At 42.0% G+C, this 27937-nt stretch overlaps 5 protein-coding genes across 5 annotated transcripts in view; 2 read left to right on the top strand and 3 right to left on the bottom strand.

The window, feature by feature from the left end:
* The window catches only part of cdkn2a/b (cyclin-dependent kinase inhibitor 2A/B (p15, inhibits CDK4)), a 2893-nt gene extending 1359 nt beyond the window's left edge, over nt 1-1534 (top strand). The window contains exon 2 of the mRNA XM_072463288.1: nt 932-1534. Coding sequence (XP_072319389.1) covers nt 932-1183 — 252 coding nt within the window. The 3' untranslated portion in view covers nt 1184-1534. The remainder of the gene's footprint in view (nt 1-931) is intronic.
* A 135-nt stretch (nt 1535-1669) lies between these two features.
* Nucleotides 1670-8225, bottom strand: mtap (methylthioadenosine phosphorylase). Its single transcript, XM_072463286.1, has 8 exons — nt 8100-8225; nt 7175-7261; nt 7045-7103; nt 6648-6815; nt 4216-4318; nt 3902-4141; nt 2000-2122; nt 1670-1933 (listed from the first exon to the last, which is right to left on the bottom strand). Exons 1-8 carry the CDS (start codon nt 8121-8123, stop codon nt 1895-1897), a joined length of 843 nt encoding a protein of 280 aa, XP_072319387.1. The 5' UTR covers nt 8124-8225; the 3' UTR covers nt 1670-1894.
* A 225-nt stretch (nt 8226-8450) lies between these two features.
* Nucleotides 8451-11670, bottom strand: toporsa (topoisomerase I binding, arginine/serine-rich a). Its single transcript, XM_072462819.1, has 2 exons — nt 11504-11670; nt 8451-11071 (listed from the first exon to the last, which is right to left on the bottom strand). The coding sequence occupies exon 2, from the start codon at nt 11066-11068 to the stop codon at nt 8849-8851; it is 2220 nt and encodes a 739-aa protein (XP_072318920.1). The 5' UTR covers nt 11069-11071; nt 11504-11670; the 3' UTR covers nt 8451-8848.
* A 1278-nt stretch (nt 11671-12948) lies between these two features.
* On the bottom strand, nt 12949-14271 carry ndufb6 (NADH:ubiquinone oxidoreductase subunit B). The gene is made up of 4 exons (XM_072462687.1): nt 13980-14271; nt 13332-13424; nt 13204-13248; nt 12949-13089 (listed from the first exon to the last, which is right to left on the bottom strand). The coding sequence occupies exons 1-4, from the start codon at nt 14157-14159 to the stop codon at nt 13024-13026; spliced, it is 384 nt and encodes a 127-aa protein (XP_072318788.1). The 5' UTR covers nt 14160-14271; the 3' UTR covers nt 12949-13023.
* A 283-nt stretch (nt 14272-14554) lies between these two features.
* Nucleotides 14555-25762, top strand: prelid1b (PRELI domain containing 1b). Its single transcript, XM_072462797.1, has 6 exons — nt 14555-14646; nt 15020-15203; nt 15789-16014; nt 16461-16574; nt 16801-16879; nt 25522-25762. Exons 2-6 carry the CDS (start codon nt 15112-15114, stop codon nt 25626-25628), a joined length of 618 nt encoding a protein of 205 aa, XP_072318898.1. The 5' UTR covers nt 14555-14646; nt 15020-15111; the 3' UTR covers nt 25629-25762.
* The last annotated feature ends 2175 nt before the right edge of the window (nt 25763-27937 follow it).

Here is a 27937-nt window from a genome sequence, read left to right as displayed (position 1 = left end):
GGTGTAGCTGACTTTGTGCGTCTCTGGTGCTGGTGGAGCTGACTTTGTGCGTCTCTGGTGCTGGTGTAGCTGACTTTGTGCGTCTCTGGTGCTGGTGTAGCTGACTTTGTGCCTCTCTGGTGCTGGTGGAGCTGACTTTGTGCCTCTCTGGTGCTGGTGTAGCTGACTTTGTGCGTCTCTGGTGCTGGTGTAGCTGACTTTGTGCCTCTCTGGTGCTGGTGTAGCTGACTTTGTGCGTCTCTGGTGCTGGTGGAGCTGACTTTGTGCCTCTCTGGTGCTGGTGTAGCTGACTTTGTGCGTCTCTGGTGCTGGTGTAGCTGACTTTGTTCCTCTCTGGTGCTGGTGTAGCTGACTTTGTGCGTCTCTGGTGCTGGTGGAGCTGACTTTGTGCCTCTCTGGTGCTGGTGGAGCTGACTTTGTGCCTCTCTGGTGCTGGTGTAGCTGACTTTGTGCGTCTCTGGTGCTGGTGTAGCTGACTTTGTGCGTCTCTGGTGCTGGTGTAGCTGACTTTGTGCCTCTCTGGTGCTGGTGTAGCTGACTTTGTGCGTCTCTGGTGCTGGTGTAGCTGACTTTGTGCATCTCTGGTGCTGGTGTAGCTGACTTTGTGCCTCTCTGGTGCTGGTGTAGCTGACTTTGTGCGTCTCTGGTGCTGGTGTAGCTGACTTTGTGCGTCTCTGGTGCTGGTGTAGCTGACTTTGTGCGTCTCTGGTGCTGGTGGAGCTGACTTTGTGCGTCTCTGGTGATGGTGTAGCTGACTTTGTGCGTCTCTGGTGCTGGTGTAGCTGACTTTGTGCGTCTCTGGTGATGGTGGAGCTGACTTTGTGCGTCTCTGGTGATGGTGGAGCTGACTTTGTGCGTCTCTGGTGCTGGTGTAGCTGACTTTGTGCGTCTCTGGTGATGGTGGAGCTGACTTTGTGTGTCTCTGGTGCAGGTGATGATGATGGGCAGCGTCCCCGTGGCGCAGTTGCTGCTGAAGCACGGCGCCGATCCGAACGTGCGGGACCCCAGCACGGGCACCACGCCGCTGCACGACGCGGCCAGGACGGGCTTCGTGGACACGGTGCGGCTCCTGGTCGAATTTCAGGCGGACCCCAACGTCACAGACAACAATGACTTTCGAGCCATCGACTTGGCAAAACTCAGTGGTCACGCAGACGTGGTCGCGGTCCTGGACAACATATAAACATCCTGGCTTTGGAGAAGGGTCCGCGGGACTGAAAGAGGCCTCAAGGCCCCTTACACACAATAACACAAAGCAATTATTTATTAGTGACTGTAGTAATAACAAGAAAGGCACTGGTTTGTCATAATTAAGGAAACATTTTGCACACAAATGCGGCTGGCACTGGCCCTTTATGGAGCACTTTATTGCAGGCAAACGTGAAAACCAAAGTGAAGACAGATACGGCAAATTGTACATGTAAAACAATTGGTACAGTAATTAAAATCTTCCAAAGAAAACCGTTTTGTTTGTTTTAAATATGACACAAAGCAAATATGTCAACATGCCTTTTTACAAGACTCCAAAGTAAAAGAATTAGCAGTATTAAATCCACCAGATTCCGCATACAGTGTGATTTGTGTTTTAATCATTGAAAATAATACTGATGGAGACAGTAATTGAACAGAAATGGAAATCAAAACGTCAGTATGAAGTGGATTTAGAGACTGGATATTTTAAAATGTATGACATATGTGAGTAGTTGTGTTTTAGCTGAAACAAATCGCTGATATAATCGTCATCTTCATCAATAAAGGAATACAAAAAAGCTAATAGTGAAACTAAGGCCAACTTCTAAATCAGAGTTTTTCAGACACAAAAGTCCTTCACATTTCTCAGGTTTTTTCCAGAAATACCCCAGAGAAAATGTTTTACAAAAGTCCCGGCTCAGTCTCAGTGTTTCGGTAACATAACTGCAGATTGGGCCATCGTCTGGAAAAGAAAACAAAAGAGCGAACAGCATTTTTACATCACACGCTAATAATGTCGAATGCTTACTTTCACGGAGGCCAGAGTCTGTCCCCAGTCCATTTGGCTGATCTGAGGTATGGCTGTCAAGAGGATGCTGCTCGCCTTGTTTGCGTTTTCCTTCATCGTCTTGAGCACGTTGTCGACGCAGACCTGGAAAAGGAAACGAAAAAAAAACACCAACTTCACCCAATGATTCACCTCGTTTCACTGACGGAATAATAAACGACTCCTTTCAGACTCAAAGGAAATAAATGAAATGTTTATAAAGGGTTTATGCACAGTTTTTGCACGTAAATGATATGTTTGTGGACACATTTTCAAGACCGTTTTCAGGAAAATGTCTTATCTGATTTGACAGAGTGAATGGTTTAAATTATTCTTTGAAACCAATGACTTTCTGCGTTAAAATATACAGTGCGTTTTAGAGGCGTCGAAATGTAGATATTAGATAATGTTGTTTTGAAGGCGTGCGCAAGTTGAATATGGAGTTTATAATTTATAGTGAAAATGCTACAAAATTAAAATTGATTGAAAAAATAAAAATGACAAAACGTTTTTTTTGTAAACTTTCCCTTGAAAAGAGGGATATTTCTGCACTTTTGTGATTCATTTTTACAAACATTTCACATTTGTCTGATAATCAAATTCATTATTTTGTTTATTTCATTCAATTAAACCTCAACCAACATGTTTGAAGCCATTTTTTTTAACACGTTTCTGTTGAATTGACATAAGATCGTGTGATTACTGTTATCGGGATATAGTGTTACTGTCATATAGATATTAACTTATATATTGCCACCCCTCGTGCATACACGGGGAGATTGTATTTGAGGTATATTTCGTACACATTATCTCGTCTCTTATCTTGGACCGGCCTTGATTTCCGGGATCAGTTGCAGAAATTGTATTAGCTTTACAGCCACATAAACTATTTCCTACCAGATTGAATCAGCAATCCATTAGCCAGCTGCACGTCTCCTGTAGTTGATCAATTTCACATCACATAAACAGCATTAACACCATTTAGGACATTTCAGGACAGATTTGCTTCTCAACGTTTCCCTGCATCTCGCCGGACTTGCACGCGTCCTTGTTTTCTCGACACGTCTGAAATACAAGTGATGTTTTGGCGCGGCCTGCACGGATGAAGATAGTGAACCCGCGATGACTCAATGTGACTCAATCACTTCCACCGCCGCTTCCACCGGAGACGGTAAACGCTGCTCCCAGAGTGTGTGAGGGGGCGGGCTGAGGCATGGGAGGGGGGGGGGGGGGGGGGGGTACAGGAGGTGGTGCGGTGGAGGGAGAGGACAGTGTGGGCGGAAGGATGTGGCGGGAGCAGCAGGAGGGGCAAAGGGTCAGCTGTGGCAAAGTCGGAAGTGAAGTTACGAGTTACGCCATCGGTGACAAAAGGGACAATCCCCTCCTCACACGCTGCGCGGGCCACGAGCACAGACGCTCTGTGGTTAATGTGCAGATTATGTAACCGTCCGGGGACAAACAAGGCCTCCAAATGCTGTGAGGACTGTGTGAGAACTTAAGTAGATGCTACAAACTTTAGATGGAGGAACAATTATATTTTCTAACTTTCCTGAACATGGTTTAATGCAACAGTTGCCTAAAGACTGTATGTGGTGGAACACGCCACTTACTGACACTCGAAATAACACTTACATTAGAAGTTTGAACAATTATAAAAGTATTCATTGTATAGGGTATCAAGTACCACATAATGCAATGGCGTTTAAACCGTTCACAGCTATATTTATCATGAGCAATATGTTGTAACTTGTATTCAAAAACTAAATTCATCCATCGGAGGAAAACATCACATTTTGACTTCGAGCATTTGACTACGAGAGTTAACAGAGAGAGAGAACTTTGATATACAACTTGTGCCATTTTCTTGTGCCATTTTGGACTCACCGCCTCCTCGTGCTCCTTCCAGCAGTCATAGTCCGTTGCCATGGCGATGCTAGCATAGCTCAAGCCGGCCTCTTTGGCGAGCACCACCTCTGGCACAGTGGTCATGTTGATGACGTCGGCGCCCCACTGACGGAACATCAGGCTTTCTGCTCGGGAGGAGAAACGCGGCCCCTCGATTGAGACCATGGTCCCCCTCACGTGACACTTGATCCCAAGGCTCCGCGCCACGTCCATCAAAACCTGCCAATGCACCAGATATTGTCCTGTGTATTCCGTATGCCGACAGAATACACAGGACTTTCCATAGTAATCACCTCTCTTGTTTTGTTGCAGAATGGTTCGGCCATGGGGATGTGGCACACTCCAGGAGGACTGCTCTGCTGCCCATCGTACAGAGTCTGAGCTCTCTTAGTCGTCCTGTACATCCACCAAACAACAAACCTGCTTATTTCCATCAACTAATGCCTTCTCATAGCACATTTTAGCAGCTTTTTCAAACGCAGTGCTGCTTATTTTTCATCGCCACCACAGACATTGTTGATTCATTTCTCCCTGTGGCCCTCAGAGGCAACTGTTGTTGTGATTTTGGGCCTTACAAAAATAAATTGATTTGATTTGATTTATTTACACAACATGCTTTACTTACTACAGCAGTAAATGTGCTATAATGATCCAAACCATAACTAGATTTCAGTGGTTGGAGCAGAGTAAAGTAAGACCGTTAATCCCTCCAGCTCTTTGTGACTGTGTCAGGGGCAAATTGGCACGGGGTCTAACGGCTATCCTGGAACAAACAATAGAGTCTGTTCACTGCAAACCTTCTAATTTTGTTAACACTACGCATGCAGTATCTATCACAACTGTATACAACGCGTTGTTTTGTATTAGCACTGATTTATCAATGTCCATGTCCCCTCAATAACAAGGTATGAATGAAGTAAAGCAACTTCAGAGTTTGCAATCAACTGAAATGCTTATTTTGTGGGCTAAAAAATCTTTAAGAACATTCTCATATGTATGTAAAATGTTATTAATTTCTTAATTTAAATGTTGCAGAATTTTGGCAAATATTAGAAAGGTTTGTATTTGGATATTTGGAGTGAAGATCAGTGAAGACAGCACTTTGTGGAACCCTCGTCTGTGGCGGCGACTTGAACCTTCATGTTTAGCCAACATTAGAAGTCTGTCTCAAACTCTGTACTGGTAAATCTATGATATAGTATACAGAAATTAATAGGCCTTGAATATTAAGTCTTAATAAATGTATACATTTTTATACAATTATTTGATGAATTATATGACTTTATAAAAGTTATCATTAATCCTCAGTAGTAAGTAAATGAGATAGGAGAAAGTTACCATAGTAACAGAGTCTGAAAATTCTAAGCTGAGCTCTTTTCTGGGTTAAGTTTAGACTAAACGTGTTTTCTTTTTAGAAATGTGTCTTTAAACAGTTACTACAAAAGACAAATGCTGATATGGGACATTTGTAGTTTCATTGCTTTGTCAATAAACTTGTCACATGTTGCTGGACAAGTCTGAACAAGCCCATATTAGCAACTTCCTTTTTTTTCAGATCTTGTTTGTGATTCGGGCCATTTGTTGGCTTCAGTGCCATGAGCAAACAAAGCCACTGGCAGCATGATGCAGTCCAGTGCATGATGGCATCCAAGCAGCAGCCCATGAAAAAGAGGATCCATTTAGAGCCATCATTGCACATATTAAGTTATAGTGTGGAATTTGTGCTATCAGCTAAGTGCTCATGGCTCCCACGGGGCTGGGCTTCCAGCATGTTATACATAATGGATAGATGTATGGCCCAGGGGCTGTGCATTGGTGAGAAAGTAGGCTTTGGACCAGGTGGAGTAAAGGATTAACAATGACAACCGGTCGTTTCTTTGGGTTACCGCCTCTTTGCACAGAACCAGTGAAATAACAGAAATTCTTCCAACAACAACAACAACAACAAAAGCGGACACACTATGAAATATGAGACAGGAAGGAAATGTAGTAGTCCTAAAATACACATGTCCTTGCTGCCACGCTCGTCTTGAGGGTGGCGTGAGCTTCTGCCTGAGGTGGAATGTCACAATGACACTACACTTACAACGCCCCGAGCTGCTGTGCCACTGCAGTAACATCAAGTTTTAAACGGTTCCCACTGCACAGGAAACCTTGACTTCAGCGTAATAGCAGTGGAAGTAAACTCACTCTACGGTCTCTATGTCTCACACAGCAACTCTATAAAGTCAGTGAGCTGCGTGGGAAGGTCAGGGAAACAAAATAAAAGACAAAAGAATAATCAAACATAAACAGTGTCTGTACATGACCCAAATAGGTCACGGACTCTAAACACGTATGTGCTAAGAAAGCTTCACATATGACATTTGTGATAAGTGGAAGCTTGTGCTGATCCAGGCAAATGATATCAACAGCTGGAAACGCCTTTGGTGGTGTTTGTCATTCGTAAACAGTAAGAAAGCAAATAGTGAGAGACAGTTTGAAGTGAGCTCCATGTTTTTCCTTACTAATGTTTCAGCGTTACACTCTGGACCAGTCAGTCACAGGGTTGAGAGACACTTTCACTAGAGACACGTTTTAAGCAATACCAACCAACAACCACACTCACCCAATGGTCAATTATTATTTTCAGGGGTTTGTACTGGCAGGGAATCGCAGTATTAGTTGTATTGTTCCAATTTTCCATTTCCCATTCACAGCTATTAAAAGTGTGGCCCTCACTGACCTGTCGATAAACTGATCAATGATGACAATGTCTCCGGGCTGGATCTCCTCTCGCAGCGAGCCACAGGCAGTCGTCGCCAACAAATGTGTGCAGCCTTCTTCTCTCAGGGCCCAGATATTGGCCTGGTAGTTTACATTTGTGGGCATAATGGTGTGCTGTCTTCCATGTCTAGATACAAATGACACAAAAAACAAAGGCAAGCAAAAAATGTAATTAAAAAAAAAATCATTCTATACTATAATTTAGATTAGATATTAATCTCTCTCTTTGTTATGTACATGTTTTAAGATTCTTGTTTTATAAATTTCCAATTTTTCATCCTGGATATTTCAAAAAAAGGCCTGCGCAGTTAACAAGTGACCACTAGATGGCGCCACTCGTACATAAAGCGTCTTACCTTGCGAGGAGAACACATTCAACATTCTTGATCTTTCCCAGAATAAGAGCATCTGATGGCTGTTGAAAAGATTAAGTCGCATAATGATTCTATAAAAGCTTTGAGAATAAAGTCGTTTCTAAAGACAAACCTTTCCATATGGAGTGTCAACATATCTCTCGGTGCGTCCCTCCAAGATATCAGGATCATCCAGGCCAGAGCCCCCAATTATCCCAATCTGCACCACCACAATACATAGAGTATTCAATAGTTAAAAAGTAAACTGGAATATACATAACCTTACGAGTAAAACAAATGTTTAATGCAGAGGCATTTAGCTCTAACAAATAAAAATGAGCATGCCAACCCTCTCATGTTGTAGACCTCTATTAGAAATGGTTGTCTAATTAACGCTGCAAACTGTATGTTTGTTTTGTCCAATTAGAAAAGCAGAATGATCATGGCCCTGTGAAATATATATACATCTTCCATTTCGTCTTGTGCTCAAGAGCTTATATTCTAAAGATGCTCTACAAACACAAAGCCATGACAAAGGCATTTCTCATTTCAACTATTAAAAAGAAACTTGTTAGACATCATCCACCTCTTATGAATAATTGCAGACGAAGTCTTCTTAATGGACACTTTTCTGAGATGATGCTGCCAATTGACTGATGTCATGTTGACAGCCTCCACGTGTGAGCTCATTATCAAAGCTACAAACGTGTACAAAGTGAGGACCACTGAGCTAAACAACTAACCTAGATATCTCGTGCTGCTTGTCAGTAGGATGTGCCTGCTCTAATCCTACTTCATAAACAGCTCCTGTGAGACAAAGGTATGTGGTGCATGCAGACCACGTGCTGCCCCGCTGCGTGACCCTCACAGGATCTGGTGTCACACCATTCAGTACCTGCAAGCTAAGGACTTTTGCAAAATGACATGCTAATAGCTACTTGGTTATTTTTGGCACTTCTTTCTGTGGCAGTGCTTCACTGCCTGGTTTACATCTGGAGAGCCGCATCATACCTCAAAAAGCACGACTCAGAAGATGATCTTGCATTAACTGGTATTACCTTAATTGTTTGAGACGATGCCATGTTCAAATAAACTTGCTTTTTGGTTAAAAGTAGTTATTCTCCCATGTTCCGGAAGAAATTAGTCTTTAGTCTGGCAACATCCGTTATTCAAAACCGGGGGGCAAGTCCACATGTCTTTCCGTAGCTCTTCAAAATAAAAGCACGAGGAATGTGAAGTAGACAGTAAATGGATATAAGCAAAAATACTATTAAGTGCATATAAATTCTATGTACAATGTATTTTCTACACTTCAATTGTTCCCATTAAGTGGATTTGAAAAGGTCTACTTCAGTGGTCCTATATATCAGCAACAATTAAACACTATTAAAACAACATTGAACACAAAATGCAATGGGATAATTTATTACAAATATAAATTTCAATAGAAACACAGCTTTGCAAGTATCCCCAAAATAATTAACACAATTATATACACTGTTTTTTGTTTTGTCACCACTTTAAAATGGTATAAATCAATTGCATTATGATCAAATGCAAATAAAAACGGCACTTTTGAAAACATAGGTTTTGTTTAGTGGCACTTCCACATTCATTCTTACCACACTGCAGCTTCAAAGTGTCGCTTTGACGCCGCGGTGTGGACGCACCATTATAGTTAAAACACAAATTAAAGCAATAATAAAACCACCCCAAGACATTTGTACATAATCCAGCCCTAAAAATATTTTATGCATATTAACATACTTTGAATTTAAAAGACTAGGCAGGTTTTCGTGTTTGAAGGTCAATCCAACAGTGCTTCAGTGGTGTCAGTGTCCAGAGGAGGAGTGGGCTCAGCTGGTGGTGTAGCTTTACTGAGAGAGTGTTCCTGGGTCTCTTCCACACAATTATCACTGTCAATGGTGATGACACTATTAGCCGCGCGCTTCTCTTTACGCTCACTACTCTTATGTCTTTTGCTTTTCTTCTTGTGCTTTTTCTTCTTCTTGCGGTGCCGTCTGCTTCTATCGGGAGAGTTTTCTGAACGGTTGAGCTCTACGTCCTTTTTGTGCTCCTTATCTTTGCTTTTTTTCCTATGTTTTGGCAAATCGCTCTTAGCATCATCACGAGGTTGCTCCAAGTGCCTGCTTTTGTATTTTCTCTTCCCGCCGGGCTTTTCGTGGTGAGACTTTCTTTTCACTGAAGGGGACCGGCTGCTGGAATAAGTTCTGGATTTTGTGCGTCCTCCGTCACCGCGCCTAAACTCTTTATTTCGGCTCTTGGACCGAGTATATCTACCGTGCCGAACCTCTCTGTCGTGGTAGTGATAGCTCCCTGAATGTGTGCTGCGGCTATCTCTCCTTTTGTAGTACGAGTAATAGTCATCTCTGTTGGAGTACGAATGACCCCTGTCTCGGCTGTAGATGTTCTCTGGAGTTCTCCGCTCTCTGCTTCGGGATCTTCTCCTCGTCCTCTGCTCCCTGCTCTTTGATCTATCTGCATCTCTGTGCGTCTCTTGGTTCCTCTTTTCAGACGTATGTGCCCTCCGCTTGGTCAGCGATGAGGTCTTATAACTTTCTTTCATATTAGGTTGAGGAACATTTCCCCTTTTTTCTGGCACGCCGCACTCGACTGGACTGCTACTTCGTGATGCCGCAGGACTGACACTTGTGAAACGAATGTGTTGAGGCAAACCGAGCCTTTCTGTGTCATCTTCAGCAGCCGAATCGTCGGAGGAATTCGAAGAAAGTTGGACAAGCTCTGGAGTCCTTTCGGTAGTGGGTTTGATAACGCTCACTATTACGCAGTCCTCGCTGTCAGAAGATAAGCACTCGTTGCGCTGAGTCTCTTCTTTTTGGTTAAGAGGGCTTGCAGTTTCCACAGGAGCCTGAAAGCCGAAGTCTTCCCCCAAACTGGTGTCCGAGTCTGAATCGGGAAGGGAGAGCGGTTTGACCTGACCGGGCTCTGACTGGGCGGAGTAGGAGGGTCCGGGCGTCTCATCGTCCCACCTGGACTGACTCATGTTAGTGGAGTCCTCAGGTGGCTCTAACTCTACTGACCGCTCCTCATCCTCTGATATCGCAATCACAGATGAGTTAGAGCTGTTTTCATCAGTGGACGAAGGGCCTACATAGTCATACACCGCATGCTGGTCATACGCTTCCATATTAAACGGCGACTTGGCAAAGCTCATGAACTCGTGCAGAAAGTGTTCCGTACAACCCTGAAGAAATGGCCTGAGTTCTTCTAACATGGCCCCATCGTCCACATCATAGCGAATGATGCGCGACATGACAATGTGTTGCACTATGTTGACCAAAGATCCGTGGGCACCGTACAACACCGTCAGTTCTCTTTTTAGCCACGGCACAAGTCTGTGTAAGCAGGCGGGATTTCTCCTGAAAAACTCTGCAGAAATTTCCCGAGATCGGTCGCCGTCCCGCACAGCCCTGACTCTTATACCTTGACGGTACAATTCCTTCCTGAAGTTGATCATTTCTTGTTCTCTCAAATTATTAAAAGATCTCCCCTCACTCGCTGCTCTCCTCTGAGCAGCCAGTTTTGTCATGATGCGGTGGATGTAGCGGTCTTGCCTTTGTGGCGGTCGATTCGCTGAAGCCTCAAACATGACTCCATTTTCCGGGGGTGCGACTGTCCTGTGCAACCCTCGATGAACGCCTGTCAGAGTAGTGCGGTACCTAAAGCGCACTCCCCCAAGTGTCCCAAACGAGCCATTATCTGCAGGCTTCAAGTCATACTTCTTAAAGTCTTGCTCTGACTTTATAGTGTGATAGATGGAATTGAAGGGTTGTTTGCATAGTGGGCACTCGGCTTTGTTCTTGGACCACTCATGAATGCAGCGGAAACAGAACTTGTGTAGACAAAGGTCCAAATATGAGATGTTGTTGAACATGTCCAAACAGATGGGGCACTTGGAGTCTGGGGAAACTTCTGTGGACATCTCTCCTGATTTTCTTTTGTCACGACTCTGGTTGTGTTGCAGGGCCAGCTTGATTGAAGACATGGTCTGTGGAAATATATCAATAAGAAAAACTATAAAAAAGCAACAATATGTTCAAGGCTGAACATATTGGTGGAATACTCATATAACATGTTCTCAGTGACGCCTCATACTGAATGAAGTAAGAGCAGATAGAAGAGGACATGTCTTCATTAACGCTACAGAGTTAAAACTAATACAAAGTATAGCTTCATTACGTTTGTCGTTGTTGTGGGATTAGCGGCAGAGTCCGTTTTGTTTTTTAACCGCCCAATATCGTATTTAAAATTTAAGCTGCGTTACCAATTACAGATGATATTATTCAACATTTATACTTTCTTTTTACGCGCTCATCTGTCGTTAGCATTGTTAGCTAGCTTAGCTGCCGCTACAGTAGCTGAGACAGTTTTGATTGTTTTTCGAAAGAACGGTGGATAAATGTTCATCAGTAAACATTACCTCTGACTTTCCTCAAAACGTGATTAGTTGGTCGCTGTATTGCCTTCGTCGTAATGAGGTGTTTTCTCACATTGTGCCAGTCCAGAACAGTTGCTCTCGTACCCGAAGTGAAGTGAACCTTTCATAACACTTCCCCCGCTCTCCTTCTACTGCGCCGGCGCTGTAAAGACGAGTTTAGAGCTCTACAGTGACCCCTGCCGGCGACTGCACTGCACACACCCAGGACCAGGACCAGGACCAGGACCAGGACCAGGACCAGGACCAGGACCAGGACCAGGACCAGGACCAGGACCAGGACCAGGACCATTGCCAATTGTCAGTGAAAAAAATTCACAAACATAGGAACTTGTTTCGGCGTTATGGTGCAACATAGAACAATTAATGATAATGAATAGTTATGATAAGATAAGATAAGAATAATAATAATAATAGCAAAGTGTATCAAATCTTATTCTTTGGTTGTTGATAAGATAATCCTTTATTGTACACACATGGGGACAATGTTTTATGACAGTTGGTATCCAAGTGAAGCGTTACCTGCAGACTTTATTCTTTAGACTTTATTCTTTTCTTTAGACTTCATTCTTCTTTGGTGTTTTATGGCAGCTCGTATCCAAGTGTTACATTACCGCCAGACTTTGGTCTTTAGACTTTATGGTTGTTGTTGTTGCTTGGTGACATCATCATGGCAACTGTACGCTGACACAGATTTAGAACTTCCACAAAGTTCTTCACAAAATAGGCAGTCACTTGCAATGGCTTGCACAGCATTACAAGTGCAAGCCACACTGGACTGAAATGTTTTTCATTTTTTCAAATGCAACAATTGGATGCCAACCGCCATAAAGCAACAACAACAACAACAACAGCAACAACAGCATTTAGTTTTTTTTGGTGAAGTACCAAAGAAGAGTCAGCTCTGGTATAAAGTCTAAAGAGTAAAGTCTGGTAATGTAACACTTGCATACCAACCTCCATAAAACACAATGAAGAAAAATTATAACATTTTCGGCACGATTCACAGGTTGCATCTTTTGTACGTTCGTCATTTGAGTTCTTTTAGATATTTTGTTTTACCCTCCAGAGAATAATTAAATGTACATTCAAAAATAAATTAATATAAATGCTTTTACTCAACACTTATTTTTATTTAAATTACATGCATTTGGGGATTTTTTATATTGATATTTATTTTAGGATTTGTTTGCATTGTGTTGTACTTATTTTATTTTTGGGGTACATACAGTACATTTATCCTGCTATATATGTTTTGGTCCCTATTTGAGTTGTTTCTGTCCAGCACATTTGATCAGCACAGAGAGCGCGCGGCATTTCATATCGAACAATAGATCTGTTTCTTATCTTTTGTCTGATATAGAATAACCAAAAAAATAGTTTCCTTATTCTAATTATAAATTAGACACACACAGAATAGAACAGCAAGGTTTGTGATAAATGTTACAATATTTAATTATTATTCACAATTATTAACAGACACCAAAGAGGATGGTAATGGAACTTCAGTGATGACCGTGGATCTCAGGGAGAGCTGGAATAACTTCTCCGGTCTCCATGACTGTATCACCCTAACAACAGAAAGATGGAACAAAACAAGTCAGTCATTAACACAAGCAGAGCATTTTTGCATGGTTTAATGTATTGGTTGTATAGAAAAAGAAGAACAAGTTCAATTTACTTACAGGAAAGAGTTTTGGCTTGAGCTCAACAATACCATATGGTTTTTGCTGCAGGGGACAAACAAGAAACGTGAAAGACATTTGACAGACATACAAAGTTTTATATTATATTTATATTAGATATTACTTACGGTAACGTGGTATTTGACATAGTAGTGAACGAGCCAAGCTGGTATGAGAAGCCGCGTTAAGGTGAAAACCCCTCCTTTGTATGCTTTGTGAGTCTGCCACAGATAAAAAATATTGGTAAATTAAAATGTATTACAAAATATATTAACTTTCCTGCACAAAAAGTAAACAAATAGCAAACATTACATGATTTAAGTTATGTGATATAAGCATTAAATTACACCGTAAATTATGTACATCAAATTGTATGAAAAGAAAAAGGAATGAAGATAGAATCGAACTCAAAGATGGTGTTATGATGATGATTATTTCAGTAGATTCTTCGTTTCCTCATAATTATATATATATTTTAGCGCTAGAAGTTGAATTCTAGTTTCTTGGCCGATATACATTTAAGAATATAGTATTTACCAGGCTATATGAACAAGTTTATTATAAATTTGTCATTGCTTTTTGACAATAAAGTAACAATATTTTCAATACGACTTGATCTGAAGATGCTGCATGAAAGAGGAGTAACGTCTTAGCCTAGCACGCCACAGACATGTTCAGAAATGACCAAAACAAACATGAGATCGCGCAGCTTGAACTCATTTCGTTTTTTTCTTTTCAATTCAAGCCCAAACTATCACTTTGTCCGAGGCACTCACGTAAATCCTCCACAAGCTCTTGGGCTCCAAAAAGCCAGCCCAGAACTTGGCGATGGGGCCCAGTGGCTTGGGCTGCAGCACGGGCTCCCTCGGGCTCAGCTCCTGGTCCTTCAGCCACTGCCTCCGGAGCTTTATTAGCTGGTCATAGCGCAGCTTTTCGTCTGGCGTGTATCCAGACATTTCTTTTATTTAGTATTCAACCTCCAAGAGCTACAATGACACCATGGAGGACGATTTCCCCACGGAGAAATGTACCCACAACCAACCAACGAGAGTGCAAAGAGCGCACCTGCAGCGTTTTACTGAGGCAAACTGCTACAGCGACACTCACTGGACAAACGAACACTTGCAGCCACAGGCAAAACCGCAAAGAACTATTTTCCACGACATACAGAACAACTTTGCACAATATTTCTGTCATTAATTATCTGTGTGTTCACTGACCCTTCACTGACCCTTTAACGATTAATCTGTGAAATAACTGTCCGCTTGTGCTCGCGTGCTTTATTGCGAAATCCAAAGCGGAAGTAGCGTCACGGTCCGTTCTGTGTCCTCTTCCGTCGGTCGCCTGCGCACACACGTAAAACAGTATCGCACTTTAGATCGCACAATTTAAACACCAAGTCTGCATTTTTGGACATGAATCGACCACTTCATACGGCTTTGGGTAATTTCTCTGTTTCCTCTCACTCGAGTTGCGTTGTTTTTCACCGGCGTGTACACCACAGGCTAATGGTCAAGGCTAGTTATTCATAAACTGTAGAGCTCAGCTTATGTCACAGCTAATTGACTCCCTAATAGATTAATGTTGACACCGCTTTTCACTAATAAAGCAAGCAAACCGGGTTAAAGGGTAGAAACGGATGAGTTAGTTGTTACTACAATGTTATTAAACAGGATGTATAAGAGTCATTAAAAAAAAGATTTTGAGGGCGTGTAGACATGCATATTAAGTGTACTTAAAGGTATAGTTTGATAAATGTTGCATATTAATTGGCAATACTACAAATAAATACAATGCCTTATATCCTTGTGAACAGAGCGGAGCAGAGCTGTAGTGCACTGTGGATGTCAACACACCAGCCTTCAGCTTCTGTAGTTCACATCCATCAGGGTCATCAACATCAGAAAGATGGTCAAGTATTTCTGCAGCTTCACAGACATCCACAGTGCCTGGGAACACGTGGTGTCTGCTTTCTGGCTGAGATACCCCAATCCTTTCAGGTACTCATCTATTACATTATGACACTGTCAATAACAACATCGAATGATGTCCTCTGACAACTTTGATCTAACAAGGAATGAAGGATGGACTACTGTATACATTAAAATGTATTTATAAAGTATTCTATTACACGGCCCAATCAGAGTATTGTATTCTGAATACTTACAGTAGTTTCACATTAGTTTCATTATTATAACATTGTAAAAACACAACATAAGATTAAAACAGTTTGTTATGCATTTATTTATCATTGATTAGAGGATAGAGGATAAATTCCTACATGCACTCACCACGAGAGTTGTTTGACACAATGTATTCCTTTGACTTTAGAACTAATTCTGAATACCACCAAATGAAAGAGACTGTTAAGAGTTATACCTTTCTCAGAATTAGTACTCTGAATGTGTATTTTCAGTTCATGTATTTAGTTACTTCTCAACAGTAAATCTGAGACAATACTATGATGATAACTTTGTATATTAAATAGTAATTACAGTGCAGCTATGCCACCTAATAGTCAATACAATGCTGTGCTATTTTGTGGATTTGCACTTGACGTTAGTGTTTTATTGCTCTGTTATCAGCACACATGTCCTGACAGAGGATGTAGTGTATCGGGAGGTAACTGCGGACCACCAGCTCCTCTCTAGACGTCTTCTGATGAAGACCAATCGTCTGCCTCGTTGGGCGGAGCGCTTCTTCCCGTCTGGCATTTCTCGCTCCGTCTACATTGTGGAGGACTCCATTGTGGACCCCATCAACAGGAGCATGACCATCTACACCTGGAACCTGAACCATACCACACTCATGGTCAGGGCAGCTTCGGCACAATCATTTTAAATTAGCATAAGACAGACTGTTGTTTCAGACCAAATGACCTTCAAAGAGTCCTTCAACACAGTTCACTTGTTTTAACACAAATTAAAAAGTCACATGTCCGGATATTTTCCTTAACAACCAAAAAGAGAAGAGTGTGTTCATACTTGATTAGGTTCTAGTTTGAGCCCAGTTTAGTCCTGGTGAATACCTTATTTGGTTCTGTTCCAGTCCTGGTTTAGTTCTGGCCAAGTCCATGTTTAGTTTCCGTGTTTATAGAATAAACATGATTAAAACGGCACTGAAGAAGAATGCTTTGTTTAAAGAATGGAGACTCAGTTTTCACTGCATTTGCTTTTTCGGTGCCTTTTCACAAACTCAAATCATTATTTTTTTTATAGCAGCTGCAGACAAAACTGTTTCTTTATCTGTTTTCTCAGTCGGTGGAAGAACGATGTATCTTCACAGACTCCGAAGAGCAGCCAGCCACCACTCAGCTCAAACGAGAAGCCTGGATTTCTTCACGCATTTACGGCTTCTCCAGGCCTATTCAGGTATAATTTTTAAAGTTATCAATGTCTCTATGTTTCGGTACGTCGACTTTAATTACTGTTCACAGAATAATAGTTGAGAGATGTTACAGTCACAATCTATGCCCCTAGAAATGTACTAAATCATTTTTATCATTCACCGGCATATTCTAAAATGGGTCAAACTGAAAAATAATAATTCAGATCTAATTAATCCTGTTATTGAAATGTTTCGCTTTTTTACCCTCAGGAATTTGGATCGGCTCGCTTCAAGAGTAACCAGACAAAGGCAATGAAAGGGCTGGAATATGCACTGACTAATTTACAAGGTATGTAATGAATTTAACGATGCAAGAGTCACAAACTGGGAAAAGACCACTTTAAATTGACAATGACACTATGAAATTTAGATCATTGTTAATAATTTAATAAATGTGTGGTTTCTTCATGGCATTGTCTAAATTGCTTAGCACTGAATCAGCAAAACACCTACCGTATTTTCCACACTAAGGCGCACTGGATTTTAAGGCGCACTGTCAATGAATGGTCTATTTTCGATAATTTTTTATATATACTGAATCAAAACGTATACCACACCAAATCACATCGAGGTCAGAAAGCACAACCAGAATGAATCCATATATAAGGCGCTCTGGATTATAAGGCATTTTTTGAGAAAATTAAAGGCTTTTAAGTGCGCCTTATAGTGCGGAAAATACAGTATTTTTAGTAAATGATAAAATCTCCAATTATTGAGAGAGTTCTCCTCCGAGGGGTCTCTTTCATTGTCAATTGTGCCTCTGCCCTTGTGTGGCCGGGACGCAGGGATGGGCATCGGTGTCGGGGTAAGTGTGCTAGCTCTGGATGTCACGTGACGCTCTATAGGAGTCTGTAGAAATGCACCCTCTAGTGGCTAGTCTCTGTTCACCTGCGGCAGAAATGGTAGAATTAGTTCCCCCCCTGTGTATTTTTCCCAAAGGACTTTCTTACCCGTTACAGATGCAATTGTTAGCTTTAGCATAGCGGCAGTCATGAGCGATCGGTGTGTCGCCCCCTCCAGCTGCAGCAGTGGAAACACATCTCGATAAGAGCTTGAAAGCCACAGTTTGGGCTGCTTTGTCTTTACCTTGTGTATAAGAAGGAGCTTCTTTGTCTTTACCCTGTGTATAAGAAGGAGCTGCTTTGTCTTTACCTTGTGTATAAGAAGGAGCTGCTTTGTCTTTACCTTGTGTATAAGAAGGAGCTGCTTTGTCTTTACCTTGTGTATAAGAAGGAGCTGCTTTGTCTTTACCTTGTGTATAAGAAGGAGCTGCTTTGTCTCTACCTTGTGTATAAGAAGGAGCTGCCTCAGTGGATTGTGACTCCAGTAGTTTTGGGGCAGATTTGGAGCTACAGGAGCAGGTGTGAGGACAGACACAAATAGACTCACAGTGTTCTTTTATTTTTCCCCTGTGAAGGAACTAGAGGATCAGTTGTGAGCCTGTTCGACACAAAGGGGAGCTAGAGTAAAGGGTTTATACTTAAAGACATATCATTCAAGGTTTGGATATTTAAATAATATCACAGTGATGTATTATTCAGTTTATTTACGACTGTTTTGTTATTAGGTTTGTATGTTTTATCAGAATATTCCAGCCCGACATGCATGCCCACTATGACGGACATATTTATTTATTAGTTTACATTTTATTTATCTGCAAAACATGTGCCTTTAGTGGGTGACTCTGCCTTGTCATGCTGTACCTGATCATGTTGTTGCAGCATCAAAACAGTGATATAGACATTTAAAGGAAGTAGAAAAATACAATATACAGGTTACTATTTCTCCCTTTATTACAGCAAAGTAGGTTCAGATACTGTAATATTGTAAATACCAAGAAGATATTTTGGAAAAGCAACTACCGTATTTTCCGGACTATAACTCGCACCAGCTAAAAAATGCAAAATAGAGAATAAAAAACATAGTATAAGTCGCATTTGGGGGGAAATGTATTTGATCAAATCCACGACCAAGAACAGACATTTCATCTTGAAATACAATTTAAAATTAAAGCCGCAAGCGGCATCCAACGGCCCTCGCGGGCCGCCGGCCTTCCGACTCTGCGCTTTCGACTTGATAAAGATGGCGCCCTTATTGTGTGTTGAATTAAAAAAGAACTTGACAGACGGCGACACATTGGACATGGCCAATCCAGTGCAAATGAACACAAGTGTCAGTCAAATTTGCTGCTCCGCCGCACAGAGACCGTAGCACTTGGAATAAAAATATGGATAACTTTTGATGCCCCGCTTGTGTAGATGATATTCCCAAAAGTTAAGCTTGATCGAGCTATTGCCCACGGAGGAGTTTGTTAAAGTGTGAAGCATAAATGTGAACATTTTAGAGATTTCGCTGTTTTCCCATTTGTGACATCTATTTGCGGGTCCGCCCACACAAAGACTGTACCACTTAGAATATAAATATGAATAACTTTTGATGCCCCGCTTGTGGAGATGATTTTCCCCAAATATGAGTTTGATCGGACAATCGCCCTAGGAGGAGTTTGTTAAAGTGTGAAGCATAAAAATGTGGTGATTTGAGCGATTTTGCGATTTTCCCATAAGGATAACATGGGATGTTTCTGTCATCGCTACGGCTACGCTTTACCAAATATGACTTTGGCTCCCATACTTTTAATTTGGGGATGGCAAATGAGAATTGTGTGCAAAATGTCATGTCATTTGGAAAAACTCTATTGTTTATAGGCCACTCTGAAGGCCAAATAGTCCAAATTCTGCGAAAAGTTTGCGGCTCAGCTGCACAGAGACCGTAAATGTTATCCATAAAATTTGAATAACTTTAGATGCCCCACTTGTCTAGGGGAGGTACACCGATTTTGAGGTCGGTGGGCCAAACGCACTAGGAGGAGTTTGTTAAAGTGTGAAGCATAAAAATGTGGTCATTTTAGAGATTTCTCGGTTTTCCCATTTCTGACATATATTTGCTGCTCCGACACACAGAGATCGTAGCACTTAGAATCAAAATATGGATAAGTTTTGATGCCCCACTTGTGTAGATGATATTCTCCAAATATGAACTTGATCGGACAATCGCCCTCGGAGGAGTTCATTAAAGTGTGAAGCGTAAAAATGTGGTGATTTGAGCGATTCTGCGATTTTCCCATAAGGATAACATGGGATGTTTCTGTCATCGCTACGGTTACGCCGTACAAAATATGACTTTGGCTCTCATACTTTTATGATCAGGATGGCAAATTAGAATTTTGTTCAAAATATCATGTCATTTGGAAAAACTATATTGTTAATAGGCCACTCTGAAGGCCAAATAGTCAGAATTCTGGGAAACGTTTGCGGCTCCGTCGCACAGAGACCGTAAATGTTATCCTTAAAATTTGGATAACTTTAGATGCCCCACTTGTCTAGAGGACGTACACCAATTTTGAGGTTGGTGGGCAAAACGCACTAGGAGGAGTTTGTTAAAGTGTAAAACATAAAAATGTGGTAATTTGAGAGATTTTGTGGTTTTCCCATAGGGATAACATGGGAGGTTTCTGTCATCGCTACGACTACGCCGTAAAAATTTAGGCATTTTTGTGATTGGCTTTTGTGATCGGGACGGCAAAATAGAATTTTGGGTAAAGTTTAGACAATTTTGGTAAAACTAATTTTTGACCTTCAATGTTAATTCAAAGGTCACTCTGTAGGGGGCGCTATCGCGCCCATTTCAATTTTGTCAGCCTAAACTGGTCCAAACTAGAAAGTTTAACAACTGATTCAAATTTGGTCATAATCGGACTCGTTTTGATCAAATGGGAGCAATGTTTAGATCTGCAATATTCCAAAATAAGTTGTCCAACTTTGCGGCTGCGCCGCACACAGACCGTAAAAGGTATCTCCAAAAATTGGATAACTTTAGATGCCCCACTTGTCCAGAGGACGTACGCCGATTTTGAAGTTGGTGGGCAAAACGCCCTAGGAGGAGTTCGTCAAAGTTTGACGTGAACAAAATGGCTAACACAGCGTATTTTCATTTTCAAAGGAAGATGGCGGCCATAGGGTAAGTCTGGGGGCGTGGCCACAATATATATATTTTTTTTGTCCTCACAAGAGGAATGCGTGTCCCGAATTTCGTAGCTTTACGCCAAAGTTGACCTCGGGGCGTCTCCCATAGGCGCAATGTATTTTGACTTTTGTCGGTGGCGCTGTCGCGCCATTTTTTAACGAAAAAAAAAATGGCCCAGAAAAAATCTAATTTTTCGCCGATTCTGAATTTTGGGCAAAGTTTGGTGAGTTTTTGAGCATGTTCAGGGGGTTAAATTAGAGCTCAAAAAGCAGAAGAACAAGAAAAATAATAAAAAATATAGCCGCAAGCGGCAATGATCGGCCCTCGCTACGCCGCCGCCACGCCGCAAGAGGAGGGGGCGCTAACGCGCCCCAATTGTCCTTTTATTACGCCTACTGCTGAATCTGTGACGCTGTCACATCTTCTCCCCTTTGTTTTACCATCAAAAAGCAATTTTATTTTGAATTCTTGGCAAAATGTGCGGCTTTGCCGCACAGACACCGTGACTCTTTGAATAAAAATGTGGATACCTTTTGATGGTCCACCCCTGAAGATGAGTCTCACCAAATTTCAGGTTAATATGTCTAACGCCCTAAGAGGAGTTTGTGAAAGTCTAAAGTGTAAACATGTTCTGGCGATTTCCCCATTGGAATAACATGGAAGGTTTCGGTCATCGTTACGGCAAAGCCATAACAATTATGACATGGGTCTCATTGACTTTTCTGATGGGGATGCCAAAATTGAGTTGTGTGTCAAATTTCATATAATTTCACAAAACTAAATATTTAACCTCCATATAAAATCTGTAGGGGGCGCTGTGGCTCCAAATTAATTTATTTCACTTCAAGTAGGTTTAGGGCAAAGAGTTTAACAACTGATTCTAATTTGACGCAATTCGGACTTTATCTGCGCAAACGGCAGAAATGTTAAATTTGGGAGATTTCTGAAATTCTTGCTACAGTTTGCGGCTTTGCCGCACAGAGACCGTGAGAGGTATCAATGTAATTTGGATAACTTTTGATGTCCCACTCCTCAGTAGCATTTTCACCAAATTTCAGCTTTTTAGGGCCAACGCCCTGGGAGGAGTTCGTAAAAGTACGACGTTTGGAAAAACTCCGAAGTCATGTTTAGCCATTTTTGAAGCAATATGGCCGACATTTGGTTGGGCGGACGGCGTTGCCGTAATAATATTTTTTACTTCTCTTGTCACCATCTACCTCTGCGCCAAATTTCATGATTCTACGATCAGATTTTTTTTGGGTCATTTCCCATCTCTCAATGCATTTTTGGTACATTTGGGGGCGCTGACGCGCCAATTTTTTATTTTAGAAAAGGGAAATAGCCAGAATGTAGAGAGGCACGATTTTTAGAGGTGTGCAAATTTTTGTGACTTTTCGTCAATGTTCACTGGGTGAAAAATAGGGGGGTTGGTCCCGAGAAGAAGAAGAAGAAGAAGAAGAAGAAGAAGAAGAAAGAATTAAAGCCGCAAGCGGCATCCAACGGCCCTCGCGGGCCGCCGGCCTTCCGACTCTGCGCTTTCGACTTGATAAAGATGGCGCCCTTATTGTGTGTTGAATTAAAAAAGAACTTGACAGACGGCGACACATTGGACATGGCCAATCCAGTGGAAATAAACACAAATGTCGGTCAAATGTGCGGGTCCGCCGCACAGAGACCGTGACACTTGGAATAAAAATATGGATAAGTTTTGATGCCCCGCTTGTGTAGATGATTTTCCCCAAATATGAGTTTGAGCGGACAATCGCCCTAGGAGGAGTTCGTTAAAGTGTGAAGCGTAAAAATGTGGTGATTTGAGCGATTCTACGATTTTCTCATAAGGATAACATGGGATGTTTCTGTCATCGCTACGGTTACGCCGTACAAAATATGACTTTGGCTCTCATACTTGTATGATCAGGATGGCAAATTAGAATTTTGTGCAAATTATCATGTCATTTGGAAAAACTCTATTGTTTATAGGCTACTCTGAAGGCCAAATAGTCAGGATTCTGGGAAACGTTTGCGGCTCCGTCGCACAGAGACCGTAAAAGTTATCCTTAAAATTTGGATAACTTTAGATGCCCCACTTGTCTAGAGGACGTACACCGATTTTGAGGTTGGTGGGCAAAACTTACTAGGAGGAGTTCGTTAAAGTGTGAAACATAAAAATGTGGTTTTCCCATAGGGATAACATGGGATGTTTCTGTCATCGCTACGACTACGCCGTAAAAATTAAGGCATTTGTCTGATTGGCTTTTGTGATCGGGACGGCAAAATAGAATTTTGGGTAAAGTTTAGACAATTTTGGTAAAACAAATTTTTGACCTTCAATGTTAATTTAAAGGTCACTCTGTAGGGGGCGCTATCGCGGCCATTTCAATTTTGTCAGCCTAAACTGGTCCAAACTAGAAAGTTTAACAACTGATTCAAATTTGGTCCTAATCGGACTTGTTTTGATCAAATGGGAGCAATTTTTAGATCTGCAATATTCCAAAATAAGTTGTCCAACTTTGCGGCTGCGCCTCACACAGACCGTAAAAGGTATCTCAAAAAATTGGATAACTTTAGATGCCCCACTTGTCCAGAGGACGTACGCCGATTTTGAAGTCGGTGGGCAAAACGCCCTAGGAGGAGTTCGTCAAAGTTTGACGTGAACAAAATGGCTAACACAGCGTGTTTTCATTTTCAAAGGAAGATGGCGGCCATAGGGTAAATCTGGGGGCGTGGCCACAATAATATTTTTTTTTGTCCTCACGAGAGGAATGTGTGTTCCGAATTTCGTAGCTCTACGACAAAGTTGACCTCGGGGCGTCTCCCATAGGCGCAATGTATTTTGACTTTTGTCGGTGGCGCTGTCGCGCCATTTTTGAACGAAAAAAAAATGGCCCAGAAAAAATCTAATTTTTCGCCGATTCTGAATTTTGGGCAAAGTTTGGTGAGTTTTTGAGCATGTTCAGGGGGTCAAATTAGAGATCAAAGCGCAGAAGAAGAACAATAAAAAAAATAAAAAATAATAATATTTTTAGCAAAAACAATATAGCCGTTTCCACTATAACAACAAATTATACATCGTTTGAAAGCTCTAAGCCTTCCCGATGCCGCCATGGGGTGGAATCATCATTACGAGCGCTTACGCGCTCGTCACTCCCTATTCCGTTGGGATGCCCCGCCCACTCCCCATAGACTTCCATTGATTTGAGCAGATACAAGCATGGCCCATGCCTGCGGCATGGACTCTCGTGTACGGGACGATGCCAGGAGATTTTTTGGAGGAATGCAGCGCTTCGCGCTGCTGTTGTCAACAATGAGTGAATGGGCTACGTCCATTCACTCATTGTTGACTTTTTCTGTCATAGCAGGAGTAAGTATGCATGATCCATGCCTTCGGCATGGGCTAGTTCACTGTACTTGCCAGGGGCGACGGGGTACCAAACATGCGGGCGCAGCGTTGCGGGAGCAATAGGCCCTCCGCCCTGCTGGGGCTCGGGCCTAAAAATAATAATATTTTTAGCAAAAACAATATAGCCGTTTCCACTATAACAACAAATTATACATCGTTTGAAAGCTCTAAGCCTTCCCCATGCCGCCATGGGGTGGAATCATCATTACGAGGGTTATTGTTGACTATTTCTGTCATAGCAGGAGTAAGTATGCATGATCCATGCCTTCGGCATGGGCTAGTTCACTGTACTTGCCAGGGGCGACGGGGTACCAAAGCAGCCCGCATGTTTGGTCGAACAGTTGCAATAGGCCCTCCGTCCTGCTGGGGCTCGGGCCTAATAATATTCCGATGCGAAAACAATGTTTCCCATTTTCCAAATATCATAAACTATACATTTTCGGAACGCGCTCGCGCTTTCCTACCTCATGGTGTGGGTCCCTGGTCACTGACAGGTACTTTCGTTAATTTTGAGTGGGCTCCGCCCACTTTGTGTTTTTGGCCCTCTATACAGTAATAATGTTCATTTTTTGCATTACATGCTTATATCTCAATGTAAAGTGCTCGTTTAGTGCGCACTTTTGCACGGGCTTCGCCCGTTTACAACGGTAATGTTCCATTTTCCTACTACTAATTAGTATGCACGGGGCGTGCATGAGTGAAGGAGTGCGTTAGTGAGTGTTTGGAAGTGGGCGAGCGCTTCGCGCTCGATTTCGTGCGCACTACGTGCGCACTTTTGCAGCCGTGCTTCGCACGGCCTTACGAGATTAAGAGGCCTCTCGCCAGCTTGTGGCGCTCGGGCCTAATTAAAAAAATAATAATATTTTTAGCAAAAACAATATAGCCGTTTCCACTATAAAACAAATGATACATCGTTTGAAAGCTCTAAGCCTTCCCCATGCCGTCATGGGGTGGAATCATCATTACGAGCGCTTACGCGCTCGTCACTCCCTATTCCGTCGGGATGCCCCGCCCACTCCCCATAGACTTCCATTGATTTGAGCAGATACAAGCATGGCCCATGCCTGCGGCATGGATTCTCGCGTACAGGACGATGCCAGGAGGGTTTTTGGAGGAATGCAGCGCTTCGCGCTGCTGTTGTCAACAATTTGTGAATGGGCTACGCCCATTCACAAATTGTTGACTATTTCTGTCATAGCAGGAGTAAGTATGCATGATCCATGCCTTCGGCATGGGCTAGTTCACTGTACTTGCCAGGGGCGACGGGGCACCAAACTTGCGTTGCGGGAGCAATAGGCCCTCCGCCCTGCTGGGGCTCGGGCCTAATAACAGTAACATGATATTATAATGACCCATTTTAAAGCAAAAACACCACACGATCTGTTTAAATTGAACTGAACCACTTGACTATTTTCTCATCTTCACCGTCCTCACGTGATTGGCTTGAGCTCGCCGTGTGTCGTTGGCCCGCCGCAGACTGTGTAACCTGTTGTCTCTGGGTCAAACAGGAGAGGCGCCCCAGCGGCTGCTCCGGGGGTCCCTGAAGGCTAAAGAGGCAGCTAAAACCCGGGCGACCGCAGCTAGCCCCCAGCAGAAGCCCCAGCACTATGTCTGACCCCCGCTGGACCCCGACGACTACTGTTTCCCCTCATCCTAACGCTTGAACCTCAGGACCGGAGCTTTTGAACGAAATCGTCTTGCCTTTTGAACTGAAATGAACTGGAATCTGCAAACGTAAGTTGTAATTGATGTGAACGGCGAAGCAAGCGAAACGAGTGACTTTTTCAAGAAATTCAGTGTGAGATGAAGTTTTTGAAAAGATACACCTCTTTCGTGGTGACGGTTAGCTCCTTACCAAGCGGGGGCTGCGTGACTTATAATGCAATTGACTCAACATCATGGCAGTTTGAGACGGCACGACTGTCATACTGCAATTATTTACACCAAGAACAAATATCCTGCCTTATGGAAATGTCTGGTCGTACCTGGAGTTAAGACCGCTTCAGACATGATCGGACTCTTTGATTAGTTTGTCAGTTCTTATCGCAGTCTTCTCTCAAATGCAAATGTTCCCGAAGTTGTTCACGACGCGCACTCAGACCAGAATCCAAATTTTTACACGTATATCGCAAATTTTATCGCGATACAGAAAAATCCCAAACGAGAATTGCGCAGCCCCACTTGTGAGACACGCCCGCATCTACTCGTTTTAGGATATATGTGCGTGTCTTTGGGGGATTAACACTATGAAATGCTGTGTAAACCCAAAGCAATGGCAATATTTTCCTCTGTTTTATGTTTGCGACTTATTTTTCACGTCCTGTTTTATCATCAAATACATTATGCAAGAATGCAAAGGGATAAGGCACTATTACTACTCTTTTTATTTGTTAATTTTGCTTATTTATATCATTGCGGGTCAGTTTGTGTTTGTTTATTCTGCGCTGGAAAAGTATTTTTTGGAGAATGTTGTACTTGAACGGGCGGCACATTTTAATATAACTGAACCAAAGTGACTTAAACTGAAACGCCCTGAAGTTTTCAAGCCTTCGATGAGCCAACGCCTATTATTTCCGTGTAATTTAATTCAGTGACATTCCGCTATGAATAGAATTTATTTTTTTGTGTCAGACTTGAATACTATATTTAAGAATGTTGTTTAGAGTAATTATGCAGCGCTGTTTTGAAATGAAATGTTTGTTAGCGTGTCAGAACGTGTACGACAGAGAAGTGACTTGTTGATTTTTCAGAGTTATTTGTTGTTAAATAATAATAATAAAAAAAAACAGTCAATTGTATTCCGTGCAATAATTTCGCTTTGTTTCTACCACGTTTTAACTTTGGCTTTTAATATTCCAGTTTCGCAGCTGCATAAACAGGAAGTCGTCTGAATTTCCAAGAAGCAGATCTCTTTTTATGGAAACACTTTTCAACAAAACATCTAATTCATGAGTAAATGCACATCTTTTTTTAATTTCCTTTTTTTTCCAACAGTAAAATACAATGGTTTGATGCCACGTTGCTTAGCATTTTGATTTTTGTCTCACTTTTCAACTAATAACCGACAATAAACAACTCATATTTACACACTTACTGTATTTTTAGTTCAATATAATCGTTATAATCGCAAAAAATAACAACACCAGCGTGTGTTTTATGTATAAAACATTTTAATTACTTTACAATGAGAGAATACAAGATACCTTCAAGTGTTTGCCATTGTAGTAGCCAGCACCGGGTACTCATGTAGTCACATTCACACAAACATAACACGCACACACACACAAAAAAAGGAACTTATATAACATCTTCAGAATGCATATAAGACTTCTACTAAAATAGGAAACATTTTCACAGGTCTCTGGCACAGAACTCTCCCTCCTCTTTGCACAGTAGCCCCCTCGTCCCCCTCTCCTCGTCCCCCTCTCCTGCGCCTCCGTCTGCTGAAAGTACTGCATAAAGACGACAACACCTCTGATCAAAGTACAGCCAAGCACAATTACACGGCGGAAACTAAAGCACAAACATCTGGACAGAATGGTTGTTTTGGGTAGTAAGTGTTGGGTAAAGACAACATCACTGGGATATTTTATTATGTCTGTTGTTTTTTTGTTTTGTTTTTTACTTCAGTAACATCTGACATTTATTGTGCATCATTCAGGGGCGTATAAGAATATATCTATAATGTAAATATTGTGTTTTAATGCTTTGTTAACACAGACTGGCTCTTCTGTGATGCTGTGTGCTGCTTTTATTACATCAATCCGGACACTTTTGCGCAGTTCCCCCAAAATCCCCCCAATGTGCTTGCAAAAAAAAACACATTCTGGGTAAAAATCTCTTTGCAACTTGAAAGCAAAAACCATCCTCCTGAAGATTCATCCTGACATAAATGTGTGCGATAAAACTAAACGAGCTAACAGT

The sequence above is a fragment of the Eucyclogobius newberryi genome, unplaced genomic scaffold (genome assembly GCF_026437365.1).
Source record: "Eucyclogobius newberryi isolate DKJ021-1_F unplaced genomic scaffold, fEucNew1.0.hap1 SCAF_4, whole genome shotgun sequence".
Lineage (NCBI taxonomy): Eukaryota > Metazoa > Chordata > Actinopteri > Gobiiformes > Gobiidae > Eucyclogobius > Eucyclogobius newberryi.
Note: the sequence above shows the minus strand (reverse complement) of the source record. Positions and strands in the feature narration are given on the sequence as shown.